At 64.8% G+C, this 27,244-nt stretch overlaps 2 protein-coding genes and 1 long non-coding RNA gene across 8 annotated transcripts; 1 reads left to right on the forward strand and 2 right to left on the reverse strand.

Annotated features, from left to right (window-relative positions):
• Positions 1–2,351: 2,351 nt before the first annotated feature.
• LOC101689034 lies at positions 2,352–7,369 on the reverse strand. Of its 5 annotated transcripts, XR_006609055.1 has the most exons (6): positions 6,577–7,369; positions 6,408–6,475; positions 5,856–5,942; positions 4,884–5,010; positions 4,562–4,648; positions 2,352–3,934 (listed from the first exon to the last, which is right to left on the reverse strand). It is a non-coding gene; the product is annotated as an uncharacterized LOC101689034 (long non-coding RNA). The 5 variants fall into 5 exon arrangements; XR_006609054.1 differs by having other exon boundaries at positions 5,856–6,475; XR_006609057.1 differs by having other exon boundaries at positions 2,352–4,454; positions 5,856–6,475.
• A 52-nt stretch (positions 7,370–7,421) lies between these two features.
• On the forward strand, positions 7,422–17,790 carry RNF126 (ring finger protein 126). 2 transcript variants are annotated; one of them, XM_045088209.1, is made up of 10 exons: positions 7,537–7,603; positions 11,894–11,967; positions 14,446–14,545; positions 14,764–14,827; positions 15,076–15,320; positions 16,200–16,268; positions 16,343–16,412; positions 16,920–17,013; positions 17,105–17,220; positions 17,295–17,790. In XM_045088209.1, the coding sequence occupies exons 3-10, from the start codon at positions 14,463–14,465 to the stop codon at positions 17,442–17,444; spliced, it is 891 nt and encodes a 296-aa protein (XP_044944144.1). In that variant the 5' UTR covers positions 7,537–7,603; positions 11,894–11,967; positions 14,446–14,462; the 3' UTR covers positions 17,445–17,790. The 2 variants fall into 2 exon arrangements, with proteins under 2 accessions (XP_044944136.1, XP_044944144.1); XM_045088201.1 differs by lacking the exon at positions 11,894–11,967 and having other exon boundaries at positions 7,422–7,603; positions 14,446–14,504.
• Positions 17,791–17,994: 204 nt separating this feature from the next.
• FGF22 (fibroblast growth factor 22) lies at positions 17,995–21,975 on the reverse strand. The gene is made up of 3 exons (XM_004778132.3): positions 21,691–21,975; positions 19,698–19,801; positions 17,995–19,613 (listed from the first exon to the last, which is right to left on the reverse strand). The coding sequence occupies exons 1-3, from the start codon at positions 21,902–21,904 to the stop codon at positions 19,419–19,421; spliced, it is 513 nt and encodes a 170-aa protein (XP_004778189.1). The 5' UTR covers positions 21,905–21,975; the 3' UTR covers positions 17,995–19,418.
• Between the last annotated feature and the right edge of the window lie 5,269 nt (positions 21,976–27,244).

A 27,244-nucleotide genomic window follows, 5' to 3' on the forward strand; every position in this document is an offset into this window, starting at 1 on the left:
CTGCCATGGCTCAGCTGCCCCAGCCTGGGTGGTACCAAAGGGTTATTGTCAGCCTGGCGTGGGCTCTGAACTGAGAGTGGTTGCCAGCAGCTGCTGCCCCCACCTGACCTGGCATGTCTCCCCAACCCAGAGGCCATGTGCTAGGTGACCTCCAGCAAGTCACTGGCCCTCACTGAGGAGCCCTATTTTCATGCCCTTCTCTCCACCCTGAACTGGCCTCAGCCTCATCCTCGGCAGCCCACTTCCTACCACAGGTGTCTACCATCAGGCTCCTCCCCAGCTCAGGCATCCGCCAGGACTCCCCACGGCCCTAGGCTTCACTCCTCCAGACCCCACAGAAAACAGGCCATGACCATCCAGAGCGATCAGAGTTCTGATGGCGGGCGCTAGGCCCAGTGCGGACTGGGGAGGTCAAGGCTGGCTTCTTAGAGGAGGAGGACATTTAAATCACACTAGACTGGACAATGGTGAGGCAAGGGGGCAGGGACTGAAGTGGTCGGACGTTCGTGCTAGGTAAGACAAAGCCCGCCTCAAACGTTTGGTTGGGGAGAGGGTCCTGGATGGCACAGGTGGGCCCAGTGGAATCAGAGGGTCATCAAAAGCAGAGACCATTTCCCTCTGTGGTCAAAGAGATGCATGTGACCTGCCGTCACCGGCCATGGACAAAGAGGGAGGGGCCTCGAGCCCAGGAATGTGAGTAGCCTCCAGAAGCTGGAAAAGCGTCAGTCAGTCAGAGAAGGACAAATACTACACAATCGCAAACCATTACTTTTTTTCTTTCTGTTTTCGGTAGACTCCATGCCCAACATGGGACTTGAACTCAGAACCCCGAGACCAAGAGTTGCACGCTCCACAGACTGAGCCAGCCAGGTGCCCCTAAGAGACTCTTAACGGTAGAGAACAAAGTGAGAGTTGATGGAGGGAGGTGGTGGGTGATGGGCAGAAGGAGGGCGCTTGCTGGGGCGTCTGGGGGCTCAGTGGGTTAAGTAGCTGCCTTTGGCCCAGGTCATGATCTCTGGGTCCTGGGATCGAGCCGTGTGTTGGGCTCCACGCTCGGTGGGGAGTCAGCATGGGCTCTCTCTCTCCCTCGCCCTCTTCTCCCCACAATTGTGCACTCTCATTCTTGCTCTCAAAATGAGAAAATCTTCAGAGAATTTAACGAGTAGAAGCTGGAAAAGCAAGAACAGATCCCCCCACCCCTGAGACTCCAGAAGGAATCAGACTGTACCAAGACCTTGATTTTAGTTCAGTGAGACCCAGGTTGGACTCCTGACCTCCAGAATGAGAAGAGGAAAAGTCGTGTTGCTAAGTTGCCAAGTAGGGGGCAATTTGTCACAGAAGCAGCAGGCAGGCTGTCTACATTGGGCCTAGTGCCACAGCGATAGGGTCCCTGCCGGCTGGACACAAACAAGGCGTGAACACAAGCAGAAGGCAGGCGGCAGAGCAGAGGCCCTGGGAGCAGCGAGGCTGTGGAGCCTGCAAGGCGGTGACCCTGGGCCCGCAGGGGAAGGACCCGTCTGGTGGAAGCCTGGTACAGGAACTGCACCTTGGCCAGACTACGTGGGACCTCTCTGTGCCCCATTTTCTCATCTGTAAAATGGGCACAAATCCCGTTACTGCCAATTCCAGCCAGGAGGCTAGGGACAGTGCATGGTGCACAGCAGGGGCGGACATGTGTGTACAGATACTTATTGATGAGCAGATAGGTGTTTGTCCAGGGGAGATGCCTGATGAGTTTTCTTTGCCACTCACCATGATGCCGTGAGACAGGCTTCCATTATACAGAGGGTGGAGGAAGGAAAGTGACTTTCTGGCCATCACAAAGCGCCCCCGTTTTGGGGCATGGCATCAGTACCAGATAAGCAAGATTCGAGGACCCATGTGCTGAGCTGTGGGGCAAGGCCCTCCTATTCCGGACTGGACAATGATGGCCAGCCCCCAGACTTGCGGCTGGCATGGCCCCTCTTGGAGTAATCAGATTTTCCTTGGAGTAATCACCTCCTGGGCTCCCAACCCGAAGGATCCCTGGAGTGGGCAGCAACCCAGGCTGAACCAATTAGGGTCATCTAGCATTCAGCAAACCAGGAGGAGTCAAGTCTGAGATTTTTCTTTTCTGGGAAAGAGATACTCACTTCCTGCCTGAGCTGGAGGGGTGTGAGCCTGGAGCTGCTGGTGGCTCCTACCAAGGGCCAGGGAGAAGCCAGGCCAGCGGGACACTGAGCCAAGAGGGGCAGCAGAAATTCCCTGTACTGTGGTTGGAAGTCCTGGATCCCGCTGTGCCTGAATTCCTCCACCCCAAGATGAAGTCCATCTAAGCCGAGTGTCCGTCACTTGCAGTGAACAAAACCAGCTTTCACTAAGCCCGCTGACATTTTATTCAAGTCGAGCCTTTAGGACCCAGAGCTGCGGATCCGCAGGGGCTGTAGGAGTCACCCACACGGAAGTGCCCATCTTTGCCTCCAAGATGTAACCCCAGGACTCTCAGGGTCACCTCGTCCCACCGTCCTCCGTCGGAAGGAGGCCTGCGACAGACCCCTCATCCACGAAAGGTCTGCGGGCCGTGCACGAGGACCGGCCACGGTCAGGGCTCTGGCAAGCGGAGCCTGGCGGGCTCTCTCACCGCGCGTGTGAGGCGGACAGCCACGGCAGCCACCGAAGCCTCGCGCGTGGCGGCCGCTCCGGGAGAGCCCGGTCGGAGCCGGGCCTGGTCAGCGCCTTCCTGGGGCTGCCCTCCCCCCCCCGACGGCACGCGCGGCGCCCCGCGGCCCTCAGACGAAGACCTGGCTTTCCAGCCGGGTTCCAGGCCCTTTCCGCTCAGCCAAGGCCCCGGGCCGCGACTCCTCCACGCCGCCCCCAGGCCCCCCGCCCCCGCCGCCCCCGCCGCCCCCAGGCCCCCCGCCCCCCCCACGGCCGCCCCCACGCGCCTCCCTGAAAAGGGAACAGATTCTGCGCAGGCAGTGTTCTTTGCGGTGGACGATAGGGCCCACCCCTAGGCCAAAGGCGAAAGCTGATAGGCCGAACGAATCGACGTAGTCTCAGCCACTCCCCTCGCTAGCCGTTGGCTTAGAGGCGACCATGTGACCCAGCTCTGGCCAACGGAGGGAGAGAGAGCCTGCTGGGGCGGGGCCTGGGGGACCGCGGGCGGGGCGAGGGCGCACGTGACCGGCGGAAGCGGGTGTATCAGTGTCCAGTTCGCGGCTCTGACAAATTAGGGCGCGTCCCGCCGCGCCGCCGCGTCTGCTCGCGGCGCTGGAGATCCGGAGTCTGCGGCGGCCTCTGCGGCCGACAGCGCGAGTGTCGGGGGTCGCGGTGAGCAGGGCATTACTGGCCCCGCCGCCGCCAGGGGAGCGGGGGTGGGGGGACCCCCGACCCGGAGGAGAAGCCAGGCCAGCGGGACCCGGCCCGGAAGCTGTCACCCTGGGCCCCCTGCGAGAGGGGGACCGTGGACGCAGTCCCGCCCCGGCGGCCGGGCACTGTTCACGGGGTGGCGTGAGCCACGAGCGCAAGCCCGTGGCCAGGCGGCTGGCTCCGCACAGTGAGGTCCCACGGGACGGGACCGCGCGCCGCCCTCCGCCGCGCGGTCCCCCCGTCGGTGCTTCTCCCGCGGCCCCGCCTCCCGCAGGCGGCGACCTGGTCCCCTGCTCCTCTCATTCATGCATCCGTTAGTGCTCCCGGCCCACCCTCTGTGTTTGCCCCGGCGACCGCACGGGGAGCGCAAAGAGGAAGCCTGAGCGCTCCGTTGGCCTGATCCGAGCCCGTGCCGCTGTGTCAAGGGCACGGCCAAGGAATGTCCCAGCGGGATGCGGAACCGAGACCCAACCGTAGAGGTGAGCAGCCAGCGTGGATGAGGCTGCAGATGGGCCTGGGCTTCGGGTCTTTGGTGCTGATCACCCCGTTTGGTAAAGTGCTGTTGGTTCAGGTAGAGGAGGTACCCCTGGGTGTGTATGAATCAAATGAAAAAATAGAAATAAAAAATACAGACCAACAAATATAAATGTAAAGGATAAAAAGACATAACTGAAAAACTACAAATAAAAGATTAAAAAGAAAACCCCCAAAACTGCAAAAGTCGCCTGTTGGCCTGGAGGAATGTTGCCCAGTGGGACAGTGGCCTGCCTGCTCAGTGCCTTAGTCTCTTGCCTGCAATGTGGGTAATCCCTTGCTCTGGCCCCAAACCCCCCCAGGGCCTCTGAGGCTTGATTTGCACCTCAGTAGGCGAGTACCTGAGCACCCCTACCACCCCCCCTCCCCGCCTCCCCGGGCCAGGACAGGGCCTCGAATGCTACCAGCTCAACAAGTTGAGTGCCGCTCCAGTCCTAACTTCCACGGAATCGTCCCACCAGAGAGGAGGTCCTAACACTCACATGGAAAGTTAAATAGCTAGAAAAAAGCTCTGAACATGGTCACTCACCCAAAATCAAAACCCACTCCAAAGCCGGAAAAAAAAGCTGACCCTGGAAGAGGGTTAGGAGAGGCCTTACCCCCTGAATCGTCCCCACTCAGAGGTGAAAGCTATTGTGTCCCAGGGGACAGGAGGAAACCCAGAAAGAGCCAGAGTCACCTGCCCAGGGGGAAGCTCCGATGGTTGTTGACTGCTCCTGCCGGGAGGCTCCTGACTCAGCCTGGGGCAGCGGAAGGAGAGGATGCTCTAGGCCGAGGGGAGGGGACACACAAAGGTCTAGTGACGAGACATATGCCCTTTACAGAGGCAACTGCCGGGGAGGCAGGAGGGAGACCCGTTTTAGGGATGGAAGACTGTTGGAGGGGATGTCTGTCCTTGTCCTGTAGTGTCTAAGAGGGGAGCACAACTGTGTTGTGGGAAGTCGGAGGGGGTAGGCATGGCCCTGTCCTGGGGGACTCTGTAGGGCCCAGGTGCCACCTACCTCCATGATCCACAGTCCAAGACCTTTCAAGGAAATGCTGGGAAATCCATCAGGAGTCCCCTGTGTTTCATTGTGCCAGGCCATCAGAGCACCCTCCCATCTGTCCCATCAGCAGCATGGCAGCCACCTGGCCAAAAATGGGTACCTGAGGGCCCCAGAACCTCAGAGCCATGGGGTTATACACAGACATTGCCTGAGCCGGCATTCCAATGCCCCAGTTCCAGGGTAGCCCGCAGGCAGGGGCCCATGCAGAGGACACAGAGGCCCAATGATTGGGGCTCGAGTCCTGGCCTCGCGCATGAACTCATGTGCGCCCTCAGTCTCAAATGTAAGGTGGGGGGGGGGGTTCTCAATTGCCCTCACGTTGTCGTGCTTGCTAGAAGATTGAACTTCAGCTCCCCCCTCCCCACCTCCCAACAACGCACCCTGCTTACTGAGCTCCTGGTCTTAGGATATACAAAATCCTGCTTTCTGTTCCAGGGGCCGGCACCCAGCAGGGACTCACTAATTATTCATGTATTCAAGAATCTGTGGGACACTGACTTAGGCTGAGCCGTGGTCTCAGGTTTAGGGCAATGTCGTTGCTACTCCTGGATTGCTGTAGGGGATGGCTCCAGGAGAAGGAAAGGGGGTGCTGGCATCAGGGTGCAGTATGGGAGGGGACCCTCTCAGGAAGGGGTTGGGGCAGCCTCTGGAGAAGCAAGGAAAGAGAAGGGACAGTGGGAAGGGCACTCCCAGCAGAGGGCATGACCAGACAAGGGTCCTGAGGTGGGCTGCAGCTGGGCCCACCCAAGGGAACCAGTGAGGCTGGGCTGGGAGGGGTGGGCTAGGGGCAGGTGAACTCAGGGCAGGCAGCAAGGTCCCATGGGGACCCGGGAGGCGCCATGGGTACCCCTGTGTCCTCCAAGCCTCGTGCAGCCCCAGAACCCCGAGGCAGGTTGTGCTATCTGTACCGAGAATGAAGTGACCCACCTCGAGCCGCACAGCCAGCAATGCTTGGCGGGTCTAGAACACAGGCCTGCTGGTTCTGAGGCCTCTTGGGCGATACCTCATAGACTTCTGCAGAATGAAAGCATGAACGTGTTTGTAGAGTGAAATGAGCTAGGCCTAGGCATGAGAAGCCGGAAGCAAACTGCCCTTCCCTGGACCTGGGGTTTCCTGGATTCCCAGTGATGGGACCAGCATACATGCCAGTGGTCAGAGCAGGAATGCCTGCCTTGCAATCACCCCTCGACCTTGAGGGGGACAAGACTGGCTGGCAGACAAGTCCTTGTCCCTAACCTCTTGCCATTCAAGATCCTTTATACATAGGCTCCGTTTTGGTTCCAGTGCTTTTGTGGGAAGCCCAACTCCAACCTACTCCTATTCGTTCCTCAAAGCCCTGGCCCAAATCCCCTAGGATTGGTTTCCCCTAGGAAACCCTGTCTGTCTTCCAAGGCAGAGCCAGCACCACCCCAGGAACCCAGCCCCTGGCCCAGTCTCATGGGACTGCGGTGTCTCCTGGAACCACGGAGCCATTTTCACCGTCTGTCCACGTTGTCTTCTCGCAGGCATCACAAGGTCCGGCGCGCAGCAGGTGCTCAGTGAATGTTCTGTTGAGTGGGTACATCAATAAATGCATGATTGGGCTGGACGTAACCTCAGAATTGACCCCGGCCTGTGCTGGGTGACAGTGAATGTTTGGCTGACTTACTTTGTGGGATGGGGCGGGGGGCGGGGGGGTTAGGCTTCCTTCGTTTTCAGAAACAAGGCCACCCCTGGCGGGCCTGACTCCCTGATCCCGTGGGTCACACTGTGGCACGGAGGCGGTCCTCCTTCGACCCCGGAACTGGCCTGTCCTCTGCATTCAGGGCACGAGTGTTTATGGAATCCCTGTGCGCCAGGCGCTGTCCTGAGGCCATCTGGGAACGAGACACAGGCGTCCCTTCTGTGGAGCCGGCCCTACCGTTGATCAGGTGGAAAGAAGTGCTATTGAGAAAGGCGTCCCGGCAGGTGACACATTTGAGCAAAGACTGGAGAAAAGCGAGAAGAAAGCCACGCCGGTGTCTGGGGCGCACCCGCCAAGGGGCACAGCCAGCGCAAAGGGCCGGAGGGGGGAGCGCGCCCGGCACCCCGCACCAGCGAGCACGGCGAGGGGACAGAAGCGCGGGCGCGGCGGTGGGAGACGCCACTAGGGAAGTGAAAGCGACGGCCTGTTCCGGAGCGCAGGGGCTCGCCCCCAGCCCAGGCCTGGCCCGCCCCTCGGCCTCCTCGCCGCTCGCAGCCGGGCCTCGCCCCCAGCCGCTCCCCGATCCGGGTTGCCAGGGAGACTCGGCGCCCGCCCCTCCCGAGCCCCCGCCCCGAGCCCCCGCCCCGGGCCCCCGCCCCTGGTCGTCGAGGCCGCCCGGAGCCCCGCGCGAAAGGCGCCCGCGCTGAGTTTGTCCCTCGGCGGCCCCCGTTGCCCGGGCCCGCGCCTGCCGCGCGCGCCGCCCGCCTCGCTCCCGCGCGCTCCCCACCCCACGCCGTGCGTGCCGTGCGTGCCGTGCGTGCCGTGCGTGTGCGTGTGCGTGTGCGTGCGCGGGCGCGTCGGCCGGCAAGGGAGCAGCAAACGGCCGGCGGCGGGCGCCGCGCGGGGGGCGGGCGGCGCGGAGGAGGCGGCAGTGGCCATGGCCGAGGCGTCGCCGCACCCCGGACGGTACTTCTGCCACTGCTGCTCGGTCGAGATCGTGCCGCGCCTGCCGGTGAGGCCCGGGCCGGGGCGGCGGGCGGGAGCGCTCGCTCTCGGCCGGAGGCGAGCGGGCTCCGACGGGGAAACTGAGGCCCGGGAGGCGTCGGCCCGGGTCTCTGCGGAGGGCCAGGAGGCGGGGTCCGCCGCCGGGGGCGCTGCGGGGCCGATGACCCCAGATGCGCGGCCTCCCGCCCCGCAGGCCCCTCGGTCCCTGCTGGGGAAACTGAGGCCCGCGGAGGCCGCGTGACCCGCGCTCGGCGCGCCGCCCCGCAGGAGAGAGGCGGGGGGCCCCGGAGGCCGTTCCCGGCGCGCGTGGTCGGCGCTGCGGGCGCCTGGCTGCGGGCCGCCCGCCGCAGCCCTCCCGCCCGCCTTCCCGGGGTCGCGAAGGGCCGGGCAGGCGGTGGACCTGCGCCCGGCCTGACAGCTGCCCCGGGCGGCTCTCGGGGCCGCGGGCCTGCGTTTCCGAGCTTCCCTGGAGCTCGGGGCGGGGGCGCGGAGGCCGGCCTGGGGCCGGGTGTTGCTCTCTGCTCGCTGAGGCCCGCGTTCCCGCAGCCGCGCGGTGCGGCAGGGGCAGCTTGCTGCAGGTGCGGGTTCCCAGACTCCTCATCGCGGAGGTCCCGGGGGGGAGCCGTGTCCCCCCGCCGGCCCGGGCGGCGGCCTGGTCGCACCCTCTCCTCCTCGGCGGGTGCCGAAGGGGAAACCCTGGGAAGCTGGGGCCGGCCGCGGCCCCGACGCTGGCCCTGGCCGATCCCGCGGGGCAGGCAGAGGGAGGTGCGGGGTCGGTGTCAGCGGCTCCGGAGCACCGCTCCCTGCCCTCCTGGCACTTCGTCTCCGCAGCGGCCCGGCTGGCGGGTGGAGGCTGTTCCCCTATCGGAGGCGGGCTGGGGTCCGCCTTTCCAGCCGTGGGCACCCCTGGGAGAGGGGCCAGGGCGAGGGGTCTGTCGGTGTCCTCCCGGCCACAGAGGAGGAAAGTGGGCTCAAGTCGGGGTTTGGAGCACGCAGTGTCTGCGCCCCCGAGCCTGGGAAGGGTAGGGAGGTGTGGCTTCCAGAGGCGAGGGTCTCCCTCCTCCGGGGAAGGGAGAATAAAAGGTGCCCTGAGATGTGGAGCCCTGGGGGGAGCCGAGCGGACCGGCCTGCGCCTGCCCCTCCTGGAAGTCCCGCTTCTGCCTCTAGCCCCGGCTCCGCGTCTCTCTCGACCAGGGTGGGAAGGCACTGGTCCCCTGACGGCTCGCCGGCCTGGCCTAATGGCCTGCAGTCCCGCCACGGGCCCTGGGTCTCGGGCTTCCCCCACAGGGGCCTGCTGTGTGGTGGGGCCGGGCGGTCTGCACAGCTGTCCGCCCTGGGCCTCTCTCCCTGGGGCCAGCACCTCCCAGAGCCTGGGTCCTGGCCAGGTGTGGCCACCGCCTGGCCCTGTGGCCTTGGACCTGGAGGACCCTGACCTTTTGTAGTTGTCACGGGGCTGGTGAGGACCTTCCTAAGCACGGAATCCAGTGGTGTGGAGATACCCTTGGCCTTCGTCCTCAGAGTTCACAGGCTGGGCAGAGAGGCCGTGTGGGATGCGTGATTGGCAGATGTTTGGTTAGGACGCTGGCAGGTTCTGTCACAGCCAGGAACGGTGAGGACGTGCCTGCTCGCGGGCCTGGGTAGGGTTCCACGCGGCGCAGGCGCAGGCGACCGGCCGTTGATCCGCGGGGGCACGCGGGGCACGCAGGGGCGGAAACGCAGGCTCCGTCGACGTCGTAGCAGGGGAAGGTGGCCCGGGGTTCGCACGCTGCACACATGGGGCCTGGCTTTTGTGCAGTTCCTACCTGGGATTTTTGTCACCGCTGAGGTCCCTCCAGAGGCCCTGAGACAGTGCCTGCTCTCAGGGGCTTCTCTGCAGGATCAGGCTGAGGTCGCCCCCAGCTGTGCTACGTCTCCACCGTGTGGCTCCGGGCAAGGCACTCCACTCCCTGGACCTCTGTTTCTTGGCCTGCGAGACGGGTTTGAGGAGCTAACCCGTGTCCGCCCTGTGGGGTCCAGTGGAAGCGCGTCGTGTGGAGGAGTGCCGGCCCTGACCCGCGGGGTGCACAGGGACAGCGGCGGCCTCGCTGGCGCAGGGCATGTGGGAGCAGGAACCAGACAGGCCGGCTGGCTTGAGGGCCTCCGAGGCTGGCGCACAAGCCTGGACTCGATCCTTCCCAGGAGAAGGCCGCGCTCGGGATGCAGCGGGGGTGCCGGCTTGGGTGGACGTGATTGCAGGGCTGTGGACGTGGCGCCCCTGAGGGCAGAGCCTGGCTGTGCCCGGCGTCTGCAGGGCTTCCGGGAAGTCCCACCGGGTGGACAGAGCAGGCGGCAGCGTGGGGTCGTCACGCCCTGAGCTCCCTGCGGCAGGTGGCCCTCTCTCCCCTGTCTCGTTGACGGCGACCGCTTTCCTTCTCGGAGATGCCCTGAGTGCGTGCCCGGACGGAGAGCGGGCCTGCAGAGGTGCCGGGGCGCGGAGAGCCAGGCTGCCCTCGCGCTCTTCACGCGGCCACTGCTTGCTCCTGGGGGGTCTGGAGACGTCCTGGCCTTCAGGTTTCAGCAGAATGAGTGGAGTCCTCCCCACAGAGCCCTGGGGCTGGGCCTGCCTCCTGGGCACCATGTGGCTTCATTCTGGGCCCTCTGGCCACCTGACAGCCGTGTGGGGCCCTGCCCGTGGTGAGCTGTCCGTTTGCAGCTGCAGAAACCGGGGCCCTGGGCAGGTGAAGGGTGGAACTGACTCCAGTGGCTTGCTGGACTCACGGAGCATGGAGTGGACGTCGGGCCCCGGAGATGCCTAGGGGGCCCTGACTTCCCGGGGAACGTGGACCCCACCCTGCAGCCCCGAAGAGGGCTGATGTTTGCTCAGGCTCTGAAGTCAACAGAGGCAGAAGCAGGCTGAGCCCCAAGGAGGTGGCTGGGTGCCGGGGTGAGCCGCACCCTAGGGCACCCCAGGCCTCTGAGCCATGTGGCAGCTGAAGCGAGGGGACACCCCCAGCGCAGTGGGCACACTGTCCTGTCGTATAGGCTCCCGGCTAGCCGTGGGTCTGAAGCACCCTGGGAAGACGGAGGAAGGTGGGCATGGGGACCCTGGGGGGAAGCGAGTGCTGGGCTGTGTGTGCACATCTTCGGCTCCCAGCAGGCCTCCCCCACGGCCGGGTCGTGGTACGGCTCTGCACCCGGGCGTCCAGCGGTGTGCACGGCGCTCCCAGACACTCGGAGGCAGATGGGGTGTGGACGTGGGCCGTGGTGGCCGCTGCTCAGAGCGCAAGAAGAAAGGGCAGGGGGGCTGGGCAGTGGTGAGGGGCAGGGTCTCCTTTCCTGTGGGGTCTGGGCAGGTCCCTCCGCCCAGTGACTGCTGAGAACAGCTGCGTGGGGCAGCAGGTGGCTCCTGAGGTCCGTGGGCTGGTGGGGCACAGGCTGGGACGCGGGGCTGTGTTTGGGCCTGAGTCTGTGTCCCTGTGGTGCGTCTGCACTGCACCTGGAGTTGTGGGTCCTGCAGGGGGCCCCGAGGGGCCCGGCCCCCAGAGCCCAGCGTCACCCTAGAGCAGACCATCCTGTGGGGCCTGGCCTGGCCATGCTGTGAAGGAGGTCGTAAAGGCAGGGCGGCCGGTGCTGTTCCCGAGGGCCGTCCCAGCTGACCTGGGCGACCTGGGCAGGTCAGTCCCGCGTCTGCACCCGCGTGTCCTCCCCGTCACGGAGGAGGGGCTGAGTCGCACCTCCGAGGCACGTCGTGGGGGCTGAGCACAGGAGCAGGGCGCTCTGGATTGAGTGTCCGTCCTGTCCGTGCTCCGGCCACCGCTGTTGGCGATGGTGCTGGGGTGGGCCCCTCCTCCGAGGGGGAGAGGTCACTGCTTCACCGTGAGGAGCCATGGGTCAGAGACGGGGGCTCACAGGTGAGGGCTGGGAGCCTGGGGCTGCCACCCCCTGGACCCAGGCTGGAGGGGCAGGCTCTGTCCCGTGGCGGCGGGCACTCCATCCAGGGTGTCCTTGCTGGGTTGCAGGCGTCTGCTGTTGGCTGCGCAGGTTGAACAAAGGTCTCTGGGGTGTGCCCTTGGAGGAGGAGGGCACGGGGACACCCCCAGATCTGGTCCTTTCCTCGCTGCCTGCAGGCAGGGGCTGGAGTCCTGCCTGACATCTTAGGGGGCCCCTGGCTTAGGCCAACCTGGATTCGGCCGTGGGGCTTGCGCGGGGCTGGAGAGCGCTGAGGCAGGGCCCTGACCACGGCCAGCAGCTAGCCCTCTGGTCCTCGGTGGCTGCCGGATCTCAGAGCCCTAGGGTTGAGGCCATCCTCCATTTACAGGTGGGGAGACCGAGGCTTGCAGCCAGGAGGTGACGTTTGAGCAGAGACCCGACTTCCGAGCGGGGGCAAGCCAGGTAGCTATCCGGGAAGAACGCTCTGGCGAAGGGGACGGTGTGCAGGCCGTGAGAAGAGAGGGCAGGCGGAGGTGGACTGGTGGGGGCAGGGCAGCCGAGCGGCCGGCCGGCCTGTCCTGAGCTGACGCCGGGCAGCGTGGCGAGCAGAGAGTGGGGTGAGGGGCTTGTGCCCCCCGGGGACGCTCAGGAGCGCCCCAAGCCTCGCGGCGGGAGGAGGGGCTGCCTGTTCTGCAGCAGGTCGGGCTGCGCGGTTTGGGCTGAGGCAGCAGACACTCCGAGGCCGGCCGGGGAGGGGGCCAGGCGCGGGGCGGCCGTGGAGGTGGGAGCGGCCGCGCTCCGAGGGGAGGGGGCGGCACCCTCTCACGAAGGCCCTCCCTGGCCTTCCCACCTGGTGACGGCGGACGCAGGCCTGGTTTCCGGCTCAGCCGGAGGGCGGGGGTGGGGCGGGTGGGCTCCGGCAGGGTGCAGAGAGAGCCTGGACCTTCCTGCCCACCCTGAGCCGAAGCAGCCCTGGGTGACGCCCGGTACTGTGACGTGGCCGTGCCAAGCCATGGTTTGGGTCCGGGCGTCCTAACCGAGGCCAGCCACAGACACCGGCAGCCCCACCAGCCTGCGTGCTGACCCTCCCTCCCCTAGAGGCTCTGCCGGGCAGTGAGAGCCCGCACCCTGAGGGCTGCTCGCTCCCTGTGCCGCAAGCTGCCCAGTGCCCCCACGTCCCTGCCATCCGTGCTCCTTCTCACGGCTTCGTTGACGTATGACCCACCTGCTCACGGCGTGCTCTCCGGAGTTTCCTGTGTGCTCAGGAGCCCTGTACCCACCGCCTCATCCAGTCCCAGAACTTTCCATCAGCCCCGAGGAAACCGTGTTCCCATCTGCCATCCCCTGCCCCAGCCCCTGGGCCCCCACGAGTCCCCTTCCCGCCCGTGGAGGAGCCTGGTCTGGACGTGTCACATGCGTGGACACCCCATGCGGCCTCCTGTGTCTGGTTCCTTCTCTGTGTGGTGGGCTTGGGGTCTGTCCCCAGGGCGGGGCGTGGGGGCCTCGCTCCTGCTGGGGCCGGGGATGCTCCCGCATGTGGGTGGGCTACATCCACCTGTGCGGGGACACTGTGCTCGTCACCACTTTTGGCTGCCGTGAGTCGTGTCGCTGTGGACGTGCACTTAGGGTTTGGTGGGACGTGTGTTTCCGTGTGTCTCGGCCACGTACGCAGCCGTGGACTCGCAGGGTCGTCGCGTGAGTCCGTGTGCAACTGTCCGAGCAGCTGCGGGACTGTTTCCGAAGAGACGGTCCTGCGTCACGTCCCCGCCAGCGACGTCCCCACGTCCTGGCCGGCACTTGTCACTGCGTGTCGGGGTCGGGCTGTCCGGGGGGCCGTGACGTGGCGTCTCCCCGGCTCTGGTTGGCATTTCCCTGCTCCCGACGGGGTGGGCGTCCTGCCGGCGTCCTGCTGCCCTTGTGTCTTTGGAAAACTGCCTGTTTTGGTTCTTTGGCCATTTTTGCACTGGGTGGTTTGTGGTTCTGTTGTTGAGCTGTTAGGGTCTGTGTGGGTCCTGGACACCAGCTCCTGTGGCCTGTGCAGCTTCTTTCCATCTGGCTCAGACACTCCTTTGGGGCCCCCTTTGCTTGTGGCGTCCAGGAAGGTGAGGGGACGTGGCCTGTGCTGTGATGGCTCCGGCGGCCCTGACAGAGGGGCCTGGCCTCCCACCTGTGCCCGTGGCTCCCCTGGGGCCAGTCCCTCACTCTCCAGTCGGGACAGCACCCGTGGGCCAGAGGTGGGAAGGGGGTGTGCCACTGGGAATGGGGTCACGGGCCCCGTGCGGGGGCTACTAGAATGTTCCAGAAATGCCACTATGGATGTCCACAGGCTGGTCCCTGTCCCTGGGTGGTACTTCCCACCTTAGGTGCCCCCATCCTGGAACTCGGACTGTTGAGGCCTCCATAGTCCTGGGGCCCTACGGTCACTCCTGCGACCCTTCCAGAGCTTGGTACAGAGGCCTCTATGTGCACGTGGTGGGGAGAGGTGCTCATAGAATGTTTTCGGTCTGTCCAAGTCGGGAACTGCTCAGTGGGCCCAGCAGCTGGCCTGTTACAGGCCTTGTCAGAGCCTTTAACAGCTGATGTGGGTGAGTGGAGACCTTGAAATGACTTCTGTGATCCTGAGGAGCGTGGGCCGATGGACTGTGGGACGGCAGGAGGTGACCTAGGAGCCTGGGCCTCACCGGCACGAGGGGCAGCAGGTGCAGGGGTCACTAGTCATGGAGACACAGAGGTCGTCGCTGTGGCTGATGGGGGTCTGTGCTCATGCCCTCGCCAGGGCCACCCGGCAGGGCCTCTGCCAGTTCTGACGCTGGCCTGGGGCACCTTCCCAGGTGTGCCTGGAGCTTCTGCTGTGTGCCACGGCTAGAGGCGGGGGGGTCCCGCTAGCTCAGCCCGGGGCAGGGGCCCCGAGACGGCGCTCACATGCTCTCTCCTCTGCAGGATTACATCTGCCCCAGATGCGAGTCTGGCTTTATCGAGGAGCTTCCAGAAGAAACCAGGTGACGCAGGCCGGGTGCACGCTGGCCGGACCACCCTCGGGGTGCGGGCGGGGTTGTGGCTGGGACACGGGGTGCTGCGCCGAATGCTGGTTCTGTTCTGGGCGGGGAGAGTCTGGACGGGCTGTGGCAGGCGGGCGGGGGATGTTGGGGAGTCAGCCTCCACTTCCTGACCTGGGGCACGGGCAGGGCTTCGGAGGGGTATCGCCGCCCTGAGCCCTGCTGGGACACCCCTGGTGCTGACTTGCCCCCGTCCTCCCAGGAGTACAGAAAATGGGTCCGCCCCCTCCACGGCACCCCCAGACCAGAGCAGGCCGTCATTTGAGGTGAGTCCGGCCCCAGGTCGTGCGCCTTTCCTGCAGGCAGCCACCCGGCCCTCCCTCGTCCGCCTGACCCTTGACTGCCGGGCCTGACCTTCCGCCTTCCTCCCACACACGCCAGGCCCCCCCCCCCGGCGTGTCCCCATCCTCCAGAGCCCTGGGTCGGGGCAACACCCCACGGTGCGTGGAGGACGCCTGGGCTCCCAGGTGGCAGCTCAGGGGCCCGGCCTGTGACCACAGCCCTTCCCCCGCAGAACGTGGACCAGCACCTGTTCACGCTGCCGCAGGGCTACGGCCAGTTTGCTTTCGGCATCTTTGACGACAGCTTCGAGATTCCCACGTTCCCCCCCGGGGTGCAGGCCGATGAGGGCAGGGACCCCGAGAGCCGGCGGGAGAGAGAGCAGCACTCCCGGCACCGGTATGGCGCCCGGCAGCCCCGCGCCCGCCTCACTGCACGGCGGGCCACCGGCCGGCACGAAGGCGTCCCCACGCTGGAAGGGTGAGGCCCCTGGGGGGTAGCCGGCGGGCGGGATGCTTGGGGGAGTCTTGAGGCCTGCCCCATCCCAGCGCAGGCGGACCGGCCATCGGCCCTTCCGGAAGGGTCTGTGGGCACAGAGGGGTGGATACTAGCTCTGGGGCTGACCTCCGGGCAGGGCGGTCCCCAGCACGTCCAGGCAGATTTTGCCTCAGCGCACCCTGCTGGGGGGGTGCAGACAGGGGCCCGGAAGTGTGGCCCAAGGGCCTGAGGACGGGCGAGAACTGGACAGCACCGAGGGCCCTTTGTCCCCTCGGTGCCCCCATCCTTCTGATGGGGTCCCTGCCTCTCCCCCACGCCCCCTGCCCAGATGCTCACCTGGCAGGGGCGTGGTTCCCACTCAGGTCCTTGTCTCCCAGGGCGGTTCCTCGGTGGAGCCTGGAGCTCCGTCCGTGGTACCAGGGCGGCGTCCCTGTGGGCCGGGGCGTGTTCTGAAGGACGGGGCTGACAAGAGAACATTCCTCCGTGGGCCGGGCTTCTCAGGAGATTCCTAGTGGGGACTTGGCCAAGTGCAGACTCGCGTTGTGTCACTTAAGCTGGGCTCAGATGCACGGGCAGCCCTGGCGTGCTCTGCTCTGTTAGAATCCAGCCCGGGACACAGCCTGGGCTGCGCCGATGACCCTGGTGTCCGGCGTCTGGGACCTGCCTGGCTCCCCCAGGCCCAGGCTTTGCCACCCCTCAGCCGGCATGTTTCGGAGCTGCTGGGAACGGCAGGGCCGGGAACCTCTGGGATGCACCCTGGCTTGTCGCATGGGGAGCAGGTGTGGTGGGTGCTCACAGATGCTGCCCGGGCCACCCTCGGGTGGGTGCTGACCGCAGGCCTGGCCGCCTGCTCTGTTCCAGGATCATCCAGCAGCTGGTTAATGGCATCATCACCCCGGCCAGCATCCCCAGCCTGGGCCTGGGCCCTTGGTGAGTAGGTGGGTGGGTCCCCTAGCGCCCTGCCCGGCCCCTCCGCCACTTGAACCCCAGACCTCTCTGCCCAGGGGCGTCCTGCACTCAAATCCGATGGACTACGCCTGGGGGGCCAACGGCCTGGATGCCATCATCACGCAGGTACAGGGTGGGGTGCCTGAGGTGGGCACCGGGGTGTCACCATCTTTCCTTCTGCTGAGGACGAGGCTACCAGAGGATGAAAGGGCCCCTGGTGGGGATGCCCTGCTCCCCAGTTCTCCATAACTCCCATCCTGGGGCTGGGGTGCCCCACGTGGACCTCCACGGAGTCCTGAGCTGTCCTTGGGATGGGGTGGTCCCCGTGACCCTGGTGGGCCTTGTGAGGGCTTGCACTGGGGAGGCTGTGGCGCTTGGTCAGGGCAGGATCCAGCGCCTGGGCGGGACCCCCGGTGCCAGGAGGGGTCGCCCTGGGTGCCGAGTGACCCTGACTGGACGCACAGACGGGTGGGGAGGAGCGTGGGGCTCAGCTTTGTGGGGGGGGCCGGGGACCTGGACAGACACAGCCTTGGTGCTCTTGCAGGTAGCTCAGCCTTGCATTTCAGAGCCCCGCGGGGCGAGGGGCCGCGCCTGCCTGCCGAGCTCCCGGCACTCTGGCCTCTTGTCTTTCAGCTCCTCAATCAGTTTGAAAACACAGGCCCCCCGCCTGCAGACAAAGAGAAAATCCAGGCCCTCCCCACCGTCCCCGTCACTGAGGAACATGTAGGTGCGTAGTCTCGGCCGCTGGGCGGCTTTCCCTCCCCGGCACCGCCCCCTCAGCAGTGCCCTGGGGGCGCTCACGGGCTCTGGCCCCGCAGGCTCCGGGCTGGAGTGCCCCGTGTGCAAAGACGACTACGGGCTGGGGGAGCGCGTGCGGCAGCTGCCCTGCAGTCATCTCTTCCACGACGGCTGCATCGTGCCCTGGCTGCAACAGGTGAGCGGGGGCCGCGGCTTGGGGGTCCCCCGTGTGCTCCGCCTCTGACCCCTCCCCCCCGTGTCCCCACCAAGCACGACAGCTGCCCTGTGTGCCGGAAAAGTCTCACGGGACAGAACACGGCCACCAACCCCCCAGGCCTGACCGGCGTGAGCTTCTCGTCCTCCTCGTCCTCCTCGTCCTCCAGCTCGCCGAGCAACGAGAACCCGGCCGGCAACTCCTGAGCCCCCGCCTCCCTCCGGCCGGCCCCCAGAGTGAGCACAGGACCCCACCCGCACCGGGCCCTGTGGGGCTGTGGCCGGGGCAGGGGGGCACCACGGAGCCGGAGCCTGGAGGTGCCCCACCTGCCTTGGCTCCCACACCACCCACCCCCGCCGCGGGCAGAGACTCGGAGCACCGCCGCCTCCAGGCTGGCATCTGGCACAGGGGCCTGGGCACACGGCACCCCTGGGGGCGTCCCCAGCTCCCCCACCCATCTGTCTCTAACCTCACCCTCCACACAGCAGCGGCGGAAAGGTTTTTATAATTTTAAATTATTACCGCTTTGAAATAAACGGACGTTTGAGCTCACACGCGGCCCTGCATGATCTGTGGAAAGACCGGGTGGAACCGTGAGGCCCGGGGTCTCCGTGATTCCGTGATGCCCGGACAGGCTGCCAGTCCCCAGCCCGGGCGTCCCCAGCCCAGGCGCAGGGGGCTCGGGGCCACGGGATGACCAGCAAAACAAGAACAAAACTGCTCCGACAGACGTTTTTTAAAGGAAAAAAATATGTGTATCTTGAAAGCTATTTAAAAATACACCTACTTAGAAAGAGAAGCAGGTGGTTCGTGTTTTCCTTTTGCGCGGGCGCTGGGGGCGGGCTGAGCTGTGGCGCTTCTGCCGGCTGCGGACCCCAACCCAGGAGCTCGCCAGCAGCCCCCCCGCCCCCCCCCTGCCGGAAGACGACAGAGCTTCCCTGAGGGTAGACCCAGCTGCCGGGGACCAGCGCCTCCCCAGCCCGGCCGCCCCTGTCCGCGGCGAGCATCCTCTGGTCAGCACGGCCCGGCCGGCAGGCACCTGCTCCCCGGCCTCACTCTCCGTGTTTTAAGTGGAAGGTGGCTGCTGAGAGGGTGGGCGCCTGAAGCCCGCCCGGGGTGGGACACCTGAGCGGACCCACCAGGCCCAAGGCTGCAGAGCTGGGCTTTGAACCTGGGCTCTTCCCTCTGCCCCTCTTCTGTCTGCTGGGGCTCAGCCTGGGGGTGAGGACTCAGGGGTGCTGGGAGGGCAGCAGGCACGGCCACCCCAGGTTCCCCCGAGCCCCTGGAGGATGCAGGCACGGAGCCCCTGTGGCCTGCACGTGCCCTCCCCGACTCCCCAACCACAGGAGCGGGGGGCCCTGGCCACGGCTGCCTTTGAAGCAGCTTCAGACTGCGCGTGTGCGTGTGCGTGTGCTTCTGTGTTCATTCTACGCCCTGTGACCACCACACACCGATTCCCTGACAGTTCTAGGCTCAGAAATACAGCAAGGAAGGCTCATCCTCTTTCCTCCGGGCCCCAGGGAGACCCGGCTCCTGCCCTTGCCTGGCCTGCGGCCCCCTCCATCCTCCCCGCCAGCAGCACCGGGTCTGCCCGTCTCTGGGACCCCCGCCCTCTGCCTCCCTCTCCTGAGGACCTGGTGAGGACGCCGGGTACCCTTGGGAGCCCAGAGTCACCCCCACATTGGGGCCCTGACAAGGTCCCCTCTGCCGTGGGAGGGGACATGTCCCAGCTCCCGGGACGAGGACAGGGACCTGTCACCCTGTGGCATGTCCATGCCGCCCTCTCTCCCCCAGCCTCAGACCTTGCTCTGCCCGAGCCTCTCCCAACCTACCTCTCTCAGACACCCCAGTGGGCTCCCATCACAGAGCCTTTGCCTAGGCTGTGTCCCAGCCCTTCTGGTGACACATGGCCATGTCTTTCATGGGCCTCTGTGGCCCAGCTTGTGACTGGACACCTGTGGCCTCTGCTCAGCTCATTGTCCACCTCCTCCCCACTCAGGCACTCCTGGGGGTCAGGTCGTGTCCGTGGGGACCTGCAGTGCCCCCGGCCTGGCACATGGCCCACACTCCATGAATGCTTGGGGAGAAGAGGAGTGATCAGACCGGCTTGGCCACGGCCTGGACCTCACCGGCCCCAGGTCCGTGGCCGTGCAGCTCAGGCATCCTGCAGACCTGGGGTCTCAGGAGACCAGGACAGGCAGGAAGTGGGTGGACAGGTGGTGCCGCTGTGTCCGGCCGCCACGCCGCGGGGCCCCCTGCCCATCCAGTGCCAGGAACATGGGCCGGCCACGGTGACGCCAGCGGAGCGAGGCATAGGTGTTGTAGCCGTTCTCCTCGATGCGCTCCTGGAACCTGCAGTGGGCAGTGTAGACCCGCTTCGGGGGGTCGGGCATGTGAGGCCCAGGACCCTCTGCACCCCCCAGCACCCGCCCACCAGACACCCCTCACGCTGCACTCACCGACCCGTAGAGGCGGCCCCTGCGGTTCATGGCCACGTAGAAGCCCGTGTGCACAGCCTTGAGGACCACGACGCCCACGCGGATGGAGCGGATCTCAATGATGCCTGGGGGTGGGGGGGTGGGGCAGGGCTCAGGGCCGGCAGCCCACCGTCCATTCACCCGCACGCTCCCACTGGCGCTTATGCGTTCACCCAGCCCCTGCCGTGAGCTTGGCCTTGTGCTGGGTGTGCTGACACAGGGGGCACACAGGCCCTGCCAGGAGCACCCCAGGGTGGGCGTGGGAGGGGCGAGAAGGACACTGAAGCCAGTGTAAAGGCCTGAAGCAGGACGGGCCCTGCGGTGGGGGGGGCTCAGGGTGATGATCAGCTCCATGGTGGTCACTGCCACTGCAGGAGCCCCAGCCGTATGCCAATCTCTGCACCCCACAACCCCAGGTGGGAGGGGCCAATGTGCCTGCTTCCCAGAGAGGAACCCTGAGGCCTGGGAAGTGGCAGATGGGAGACCCTGGAGAAGACTTGCCCACTTGGAGTGGTCCAGCGAGGCTGACCCAGGGGTGACCAGGCCTATTCTGGAGCTCAGGCCTCGCTCTCTGGTCTTCAGTCTGGACTTGGATGCCTAAGGTGATGGGGAACTCACCTCATGTCACATGGGGCCTCTGTACCTGCTCTCTCTCCTAGCAGGCACCCAGCTCCTTCTCTCTACATGAGAGTCAACTTAAGCCCACCTCCTTGGAGAGCGCCCGGACTTCTCCGGTAAAGCTGCCTGTCCGTCATCCCCTGTACATCACCCTGTTTTCATTTTCTTTGCTCCCTACATAGCCACCCGTGAAATTACTGCATCAGTCATTCACTTTACCCACTGCCGCGGGAGCCCCATGATGGTGGGCTGTCCTGGTCGCTCCTATGTGCCCCTTCTGCCCACTACAGTTTACAAGAGGTACCCAATCAATACCCACAGAATTAAAGAAAGAGAAAAGCTCCAAGAGCCTCCCTCCACACAACTGTCAACCATGTCACCACTATTGCTGCCCAGATGGGGAAACCGAGGCTCAGAGAGAAGCAGTGACTGTCCCAACCCACCTAAGATCCAGGCCCCACACCCAGCCTGAAGACACCCTGCCTGCCTGTGCCCACCACCGATGGACTGGCCCAGCCAGTCCCCTTGTCATTGTCCTTGTCCGGTGAGCGTAATGAAAGCCTTGGGTGCCCAATGAAAGCAGATGGAAGGGCAGGGGGTGATTACCTGCCCTAATGGTGGTGATTCAGGTAGTGGCCAGTGATTAGCCATCCCCAGCCCGGGCCTCAGAGCTCTGGGCAGACCAAGACAGGGCTGCAGGGTCACGGAGGCTCTCGATCCCCGGCAATCCCGGGGCTGCTCCTTCTCCTTTGCTCCCGTGCCTCCTCTTGCCTCCTACATTACACATCACTCCTACATTATGGAGCGCCTACTGTTTGCTGGGCAGGGCATCAGGGACAGTTCTGGGCATTAAGGAGCCCCAGCAACACCCCCACCCTGACCCCAGCAATGTGACCCTTGGGCAGGTCATTTTCCCTTTCTGTCCCTCATCTACCACAATGATGTGTGGGAAGAAAGACAGGGGTCCCTCACCCCAGCAAGTTCTGAGTTTGGCTGTGCAGTGTGGGGGGTCCAGGGCTCAGACCCTCGCTCTGCTTCCGCTTCTTTATGCAGCCGGGCCCTGGGGTGGGGGGCTTCCAGGCGCCGCCATCTCCCCCCTGGAAAGGGACCCAGGGATCCCAGCCTCAGCTACTGTGCCGCGGAGCAGGGCCAGGGCTGGGAGCTTCCTCTGCGACGCCTACCTCAACTGCCCAGCCCTCTCAGCGCGGGCGTTGGCCCACTGCACAGATGGGGAAACTGAGGCCCCAGCAGCCGCCACTCACCCTTACGGGACAGAGGGCCCTGCTGGTCCTTACCACCGCTGCTGCCCCTGTCCTTCCCGCCGGCCTGTCTGCCCCGCACCCCTCCCCGAACTCACTGTCGGCGCCGTGACGCCAGCGGGTGCCCTGCACGCGGCCGCTGGTGTCCACGCGCAGGAAGAAGTGCGTGGAGGAGAAGAGGCGCCGCCAGCGCACGTCGCCCTCCAGGTGCGGGTAGCTGCGTGGTCTCCGCGGACTGCCCGGGGTCCCCGCGGCGCCGGGCGCCCGTGCCAGCAGCAGCCACACCAGGCCCAGCCACAGGCGGCCGCGCATCGCCCCGCGCCCCGATCGCCGCCGGCTCTGCCTCCCCGCGGCGCGTCCGCGGCTCGGCCATCGCCGGGGCGGGGGCGGGGCGACTCTGCCGGGCCAGCCCGCGCGGGCCAATAGGGAGCCTGGGGGGCGTGGCCTGTGCCGCAGGGGGGCGGGCCAGGGGAGCCAGGGTGGGGCCGTGGGCCAGGAGCCGACCAGTGGAGAGGCGGCGGCAGGCCGGTGGGCGGGGCGCCGGGCGGGCTCAGCGCCTCGGGGGCGGGGCCAGGATGCGGGGCGGGGCCAGGATGCGGGGCGGGGCCCATTCGGGAAAACTCGCCTGCCTCGGCGCGTGTTTGTCTTGCGGGGCGGGGAGGGCAGTGCGTGTCGGTGAGTCACCGGCTTAGCCTGCAGGGGCTGCGGGGCTGTGGGTGTGAGAGAGGCGGGCCCGCAGGGACACGGAGGGAGACAGAGACACAGCTCCAGGGAGGGACGCGGGGAAGCCTGCGAAGAGTCCAGTCTGTGAGGGACAGGCGCTGGGCAGGGGACCCGGAGCAGTCCGAGACCAGCGCGTGGGCGGCTCCGGCCTGCGCGTCTGCGCCAGCCAGGCCTCTGCACTGGGCATGCCTCGGGGCCCTTGTCTGCTCCCCAGGAGGCAGGCCCTCAGGGTCTTCCCTGAGGGCTGGGCCCGGGCGGCCGTGTGGGTCGAGGGACTGTGGTGCACACACGCGTTCCGGGGGGCAGCGATGGGGTGCTGAGGCGAGAGGGGGGCTGGCGGCGGACCCGCATGTGTGCATGCCTGTGGCCAGCCGGCAGGGCATGGACGATGACTGGGGCACCAGCATCCTGTCCCCATGGTCCTCCAGAGCTGCATGTCGGACGAGGGTGGCCCCCTTTCCAGCCATACCTGCTTGTCATTTACAGACACACCCAAGCCCCACAGGGAGCCACTCCGTGTCCTGGATCCTGACAGGGGCAGTGAACCCCCATGGACTCAGAGTCGAGAGACGTCATTGATAGGTGCAGAACGGAGGCCCGAGGGGGTCAGCACCTTCCCCAAGGCCCCACACAGGCCACATCCCAGGACTTGAGTCCCTGCCCCTCTGCTCCGCTAGGCCCAGTTCTACTGGCAGGGCCCCAGGTGGCACCTTCTAAGAGCACCTGGGCGAAGACAAGGTGACAAGCCTGACCCAGTGGGGTGCAGGAGGGGTAGCCGGTCTCGCCAGAAGCCAGGAAGTCTTCCTGGTGGCTCTGGGGATTCCCTGATCCTTCTTTCTGGTCCCAGGAAGGCCATGTATGGGGTGTGCCCGAGCCGCAGGACCCCAGGACTGAGATGGGAGAGGGTGTCCCCAGAGCCCTGCGGCCAACCCCTGAGGGATCCTGCGTATCTGTGTCACCTCCCCAAGCCTCAGTGACACGTCTGGAAAATGGGCCCGGTGAGAAGGCAGGAGGGACGGAATGAGGTAATCCACAGCAGCACTGGGCAGAGGGTGCAACGCACAAACCTGGAACAACATCCTGATTCCCACCCGCCAGAAACTCAGTCTTCCCGTCCTGGAGTGTCCCCACCCTGCCCTCCAGGAGGACAATCTTCGGGGATCTGTGTGATGGGGGTGGGACCCACGCCCAGGGACGCCCAGGAAGCTGTCCTGCCCCAGGAGTTGTTGGAATTTAATAACAGCTTCATTGAAATAAAATTCACATACCACACATTTCACCCATGCAAGTGTACAACTCAGTGTTTTCAGGACAGGGCTGTCAGCTGTCACCTCTATCTAGTTCCCGAACATTCCATCACCCCAAAGGAAACGCCATCCCATCAACCATCACTCCCCAGCCCCCGGCCCTTGTGAGCTCCCTTCCCGTCCGTGGAGGAGCCTGGTCTGGCCGTGTCACACGCGTGGACTCATGCCCTGTGTGGCCTCGTGTGTCTGGTTGCCTCCCTGTGCACCGTGGGCTCCAGTCTGTCCCCGGGGCGGCACATGGGGGCCTCGCTCCTCCTGGAGCCTGAGATGCTCCGGCGTGTGGGGGAAGCATCTGTAACGTCTGCCGACGGACACTATTCCGGCTGCTGTGGACGGTGTTGTCCCGGACCTGGCTGTACGGGTTTTTCTGTGCATGTGTGTCTTCACCCTTCTCGTGTATACGTATAGGAGCAGAGCTGCTGGGCCATGTGATCCCGACTGTTTCCCAAGGCGGCTGCCCCAGCCACCTCCCACCAGCAGGGTGCCGGTGTTCCGATGTCTGCTGTCCCCAGATGCTGGCGAGTGCCCACTGTCTTGGCTGACAGCCATTGCAATGGGGGCACAGTGGTGTCCCTGCGAGTACCTTGCACCTGCGTCCTCGGCTCCACCCGTTTTGCTCTTCGTCAGCAGGGGGCTGAGTAAACAGTGCGACAACTGTGCCCCGGAAACAACAGCGTGCACGAGTCTCACCCAGGAGGTCGTTTCTGTCGCAGTTCTCAACGGGCAAAACCAAATTCGGCGTGAGGCATCAGGATGAGGGGCATCACGCTGGCAGCCAGCGATGGGGCTGTGACGGGTGCCGGGGGCTGGGCGCGAACATCAAGCTGTATTCCTGACACGTGCAGTGTGACGTCACACCTCGAGAAACGCACAGGTGCCACCATTTTATGTAAGTGGCTATTTGAGAACAAGCCCCCGAGCCACTGCCACCTCATCTCCAAACACGTGGACATGTCTCCTGCGGAGTGACCAGCCTATGATCCAATCCCCCACCCGTGCCCAGACGGCCCTTGCTGTCCCCATGACACCTTAACTTCTCCCTCGTCACAAATGCAGGCTAGTCTGAGATCAGCTGAAGAATGGCCCTCGGAGACCGGCCCATATTCTCATCCTAGGCACCTGTGGAATCTACCTCATCGGGAGTCTTGGTGGGTACAATTAAATTCAGATCACCCTGGGGCGCCGGGGTGGCTCAGTGTGTTAAAGCCTCTGCCTTCAGCTCAGGTCCTGGGATGGAGCCCCGCATCGGGCTCTCTGCTGAGCCGGGGGCCTGCTTTCCCCTCTCTCTGCCTGCCTCTCTGCCTGCTTGTGACCTCTGTCTGTCAAATGAATAAATAAAATCTTTAATAAATAAATACATAAATAAATAATTCGGATCACCCGATGAGGAAACCGTCCTAGCAGGTCCCAAGTACTGTCACAAGTGTCTTTATAAGAGAGAAACACAGGGAGATTTGACATGGACACCACGTGACCACGGAGGCGGGGACCAGAGGAGTGCAGCCACAGCCGAGGGGTGCCTGGAGCCCCCGAAGCTGGAGGTAGCGGGAATGACCCTGCGCCTGGAGCTTCTAGTGGGAGCATGGCCGGGCAAGCCCTTGATTTCAGCGGACACCGAGGTTGGGTGTCTGCCGGGTTGGTTTCCAGAAATGGAAGAATACGTTCCCGTTGTTGAAGGCACTAGGTGTGTGGTAATTCAGTTTTGTGTTCTTTTTTTAAGATTTACTTATATATTTTTAGAGAGAGAGAGCAGGCCGGGGGAGAGAGATCTCAAGCAGACTCCACACGGAGCGGGGCCTCGTTCGACGTGGGGCTCGATCTCACGACCCTGAGATCACAACCTGCGCGGAAAGCGACCATGCCACCCAGGCGCCCTGGTTTGTGTGGCTGACTACAGGCAATCCCAGGGATCCGACAGCCTCTCCTTCCCGCTAGAGATCCTTGGCTTTCTCGACACAGGCCCGGCCCAGGTTCGTGGGAACATCTCTGGGCAAGAATTGGACCAAACGTTTTGGGTGAGAACCCGAGGGAAGCAAACGGCTCCTGCAACACGGTGTCCTCCGAACCCCACCCTCTGACGCTCTGCTTCCCGTGCAGTCATACCTCTGTCCACCGGTCTTGTGTGTTCTTCCCATTTTTCCTGCTTACGTTTTACAAGGGAACGTGATCTCACCATGAGGAGTGGAACACCAGAGCCGTGCACTGACTTAAGCCATAACAGGAGATGCGGCGAGGAGAGAGCCGTGGGACAGACCCTCAGACCACAGCTTCGCGGGCAGAGAGCTGAGGCGGCAGTCAGAACCAGGCAGGTGTGGAGTGACACCTGCCACGGTCAAGCGGGATCAGAAAGAGTAACTTCCTCACTCCTGGTTGCCAGAACCCAGCCCTTGGGGAAATACCAGTTGAGGGCATCTGATGTCCCAAAGAACAGAAGAGGGAACGGAGACCGTTCAGCCCTGGTTCCTGGCTCTCTGGGGGCAGGGGGGTGTCAAGGGGGTGTCTCTAGGTCTTGGGAGACCGGCTCCAACTGATTCAGCCCCCAGGCCAGGCAGGCACTCCCAGGTGTGAGTCAGATCTGAGGCCGAGGCCCCCAGGGCATCTTGGAGTGGGCTGGGGCAGGTTCGTGAGGACGCTGCCGTCTGTTGAAGACATTCCCAGCCGGTGGAATCATAACGCGCAAGCCCGCGTGGGCAGCTGCGTCTGGAATGTGCTGTCAAGAGGCCCCGGGCCCAGGAGGCTGGCCCTCCCAGAGCACAGGTCCAGCTTCTACTCTGGGCTGATGCGGTAACCAAGTTTCAGTATCTGAGGGCAGGCGGCAGCATGAGCCCTGGTCCCTGAGGTCCGCCATGGTCTGGCCAGAGGGCCTCTCTAGCTCTGTCTCTGCTTCCTGTCCCTAACTCCGACTCTGCTCAAGTTCCTCCAGCTGCCCACACCTGACTCTGCCTCAGGGCCTTTGCACTTGCTGGGAACGCTGCCTGGAACACAGCTACCCCAGAGTGGTCTTCCTGTCCTTCCCATGCCCGCGGACGCGCCCTTCCTGGCCTCGGTCTCCCCAGTGCCCTCCTGGTCTGATTCTCAGGCGGGAGTGGGGTCGCTCTCAAGGCGGGGGCTGGGAAGCTCCAGGCTCTGCGGATTATCTCATCCCATTCGTCATCCATTCAAACCGGGAGGTTCGTGCGCTCTAGGTGCCCGCCGGAGTCTGGGAGCTGACTGGGGGGGGCCTGAGCCTGGAGGGAGTGGCCGAGGGCGATGCCCCTGGTTTGGGGCCCTCCGGGATACGCAGCTCCCGCCCCACGGTCGACACTGGGGCACTGAAAATCGCAACAGGAATCGCTGCGGAAATTGCAGAACGCCATCCTAATAATGCGGCGACCATTGCTCCGAAACACACACACCCCTCACCCCACCCCCGAGTCTCACACCCCCCCGAGACACACACACACACACACACGAGACACACACACACACCTCGAGACACACACACACCCCGAGACACACACACACACACACACACACACCCGAGACACACACACACACACCCGAGACACACACACACACCCCGAGACACACACACACACACCCGAGACACACACACACACACACACCCCGAGACACACACACA

Source organism: Mustela putorius, unplaced genomic scaffold, assembly GCF_011764305.1.
Source record: "Mustela putorius furo isolate JIRA1106 unplaced genomic scaffold, ASM1176430v1.1 tig00000095_pilon_pilon_pilon, whole genome shotgun sequence".
NCBI classification, from domain to species: domain Eukaryota; kingdom Metazoa; phylum Chordata; class Mammalia; order Carnivora; family Mustelidae; genus Mustela; species Mustela putorius.

Coding starts and splice junctions, on each gene's coding strand:
- FGF22 (XM_004778132.3), bottom strand. CDS start 21,904: ATGCGCGGCCGCCTGTGGCTGGGCCTGGTGTGGCTGCTGCTGGCACGG. Junction 19,802..21,690: donor CTGGCGTCACGGCGCCGACA/GTGAGTTCGGGG, acceptor CCCCACCCCCAG/GCATCATTGAGATCCGCTCC. Junction 19,614..19,697: donor GGGGCCGCCTCTACGGGTCG/GTGAGTGCAGCG, acceptor GACCCCCCGAAG/CGGGTCTACACTGCCCACTG.
- RNF126 (XM_045088201.1), top strand. CDS start 7,529: ATGGCCGAGGCGTCGCCGCACCCCGGACGGTACTTCTGCCACTGCTGC. Junction 17,014..17,104: donor CGTCACTGAGGAACATGTAG/GTGCGTAGTCTC, acceptor CTGGCCCCGCAG/GCTCCGGGCTGGAGTGCCCC. Junction 17,221..17,294: donor TCGTGCCCTGGCTGCAACAG/GTGAGCGGGGGC, acceptor GTCCCCACCAAG/CACGACAGCTGCCCTGTGTG.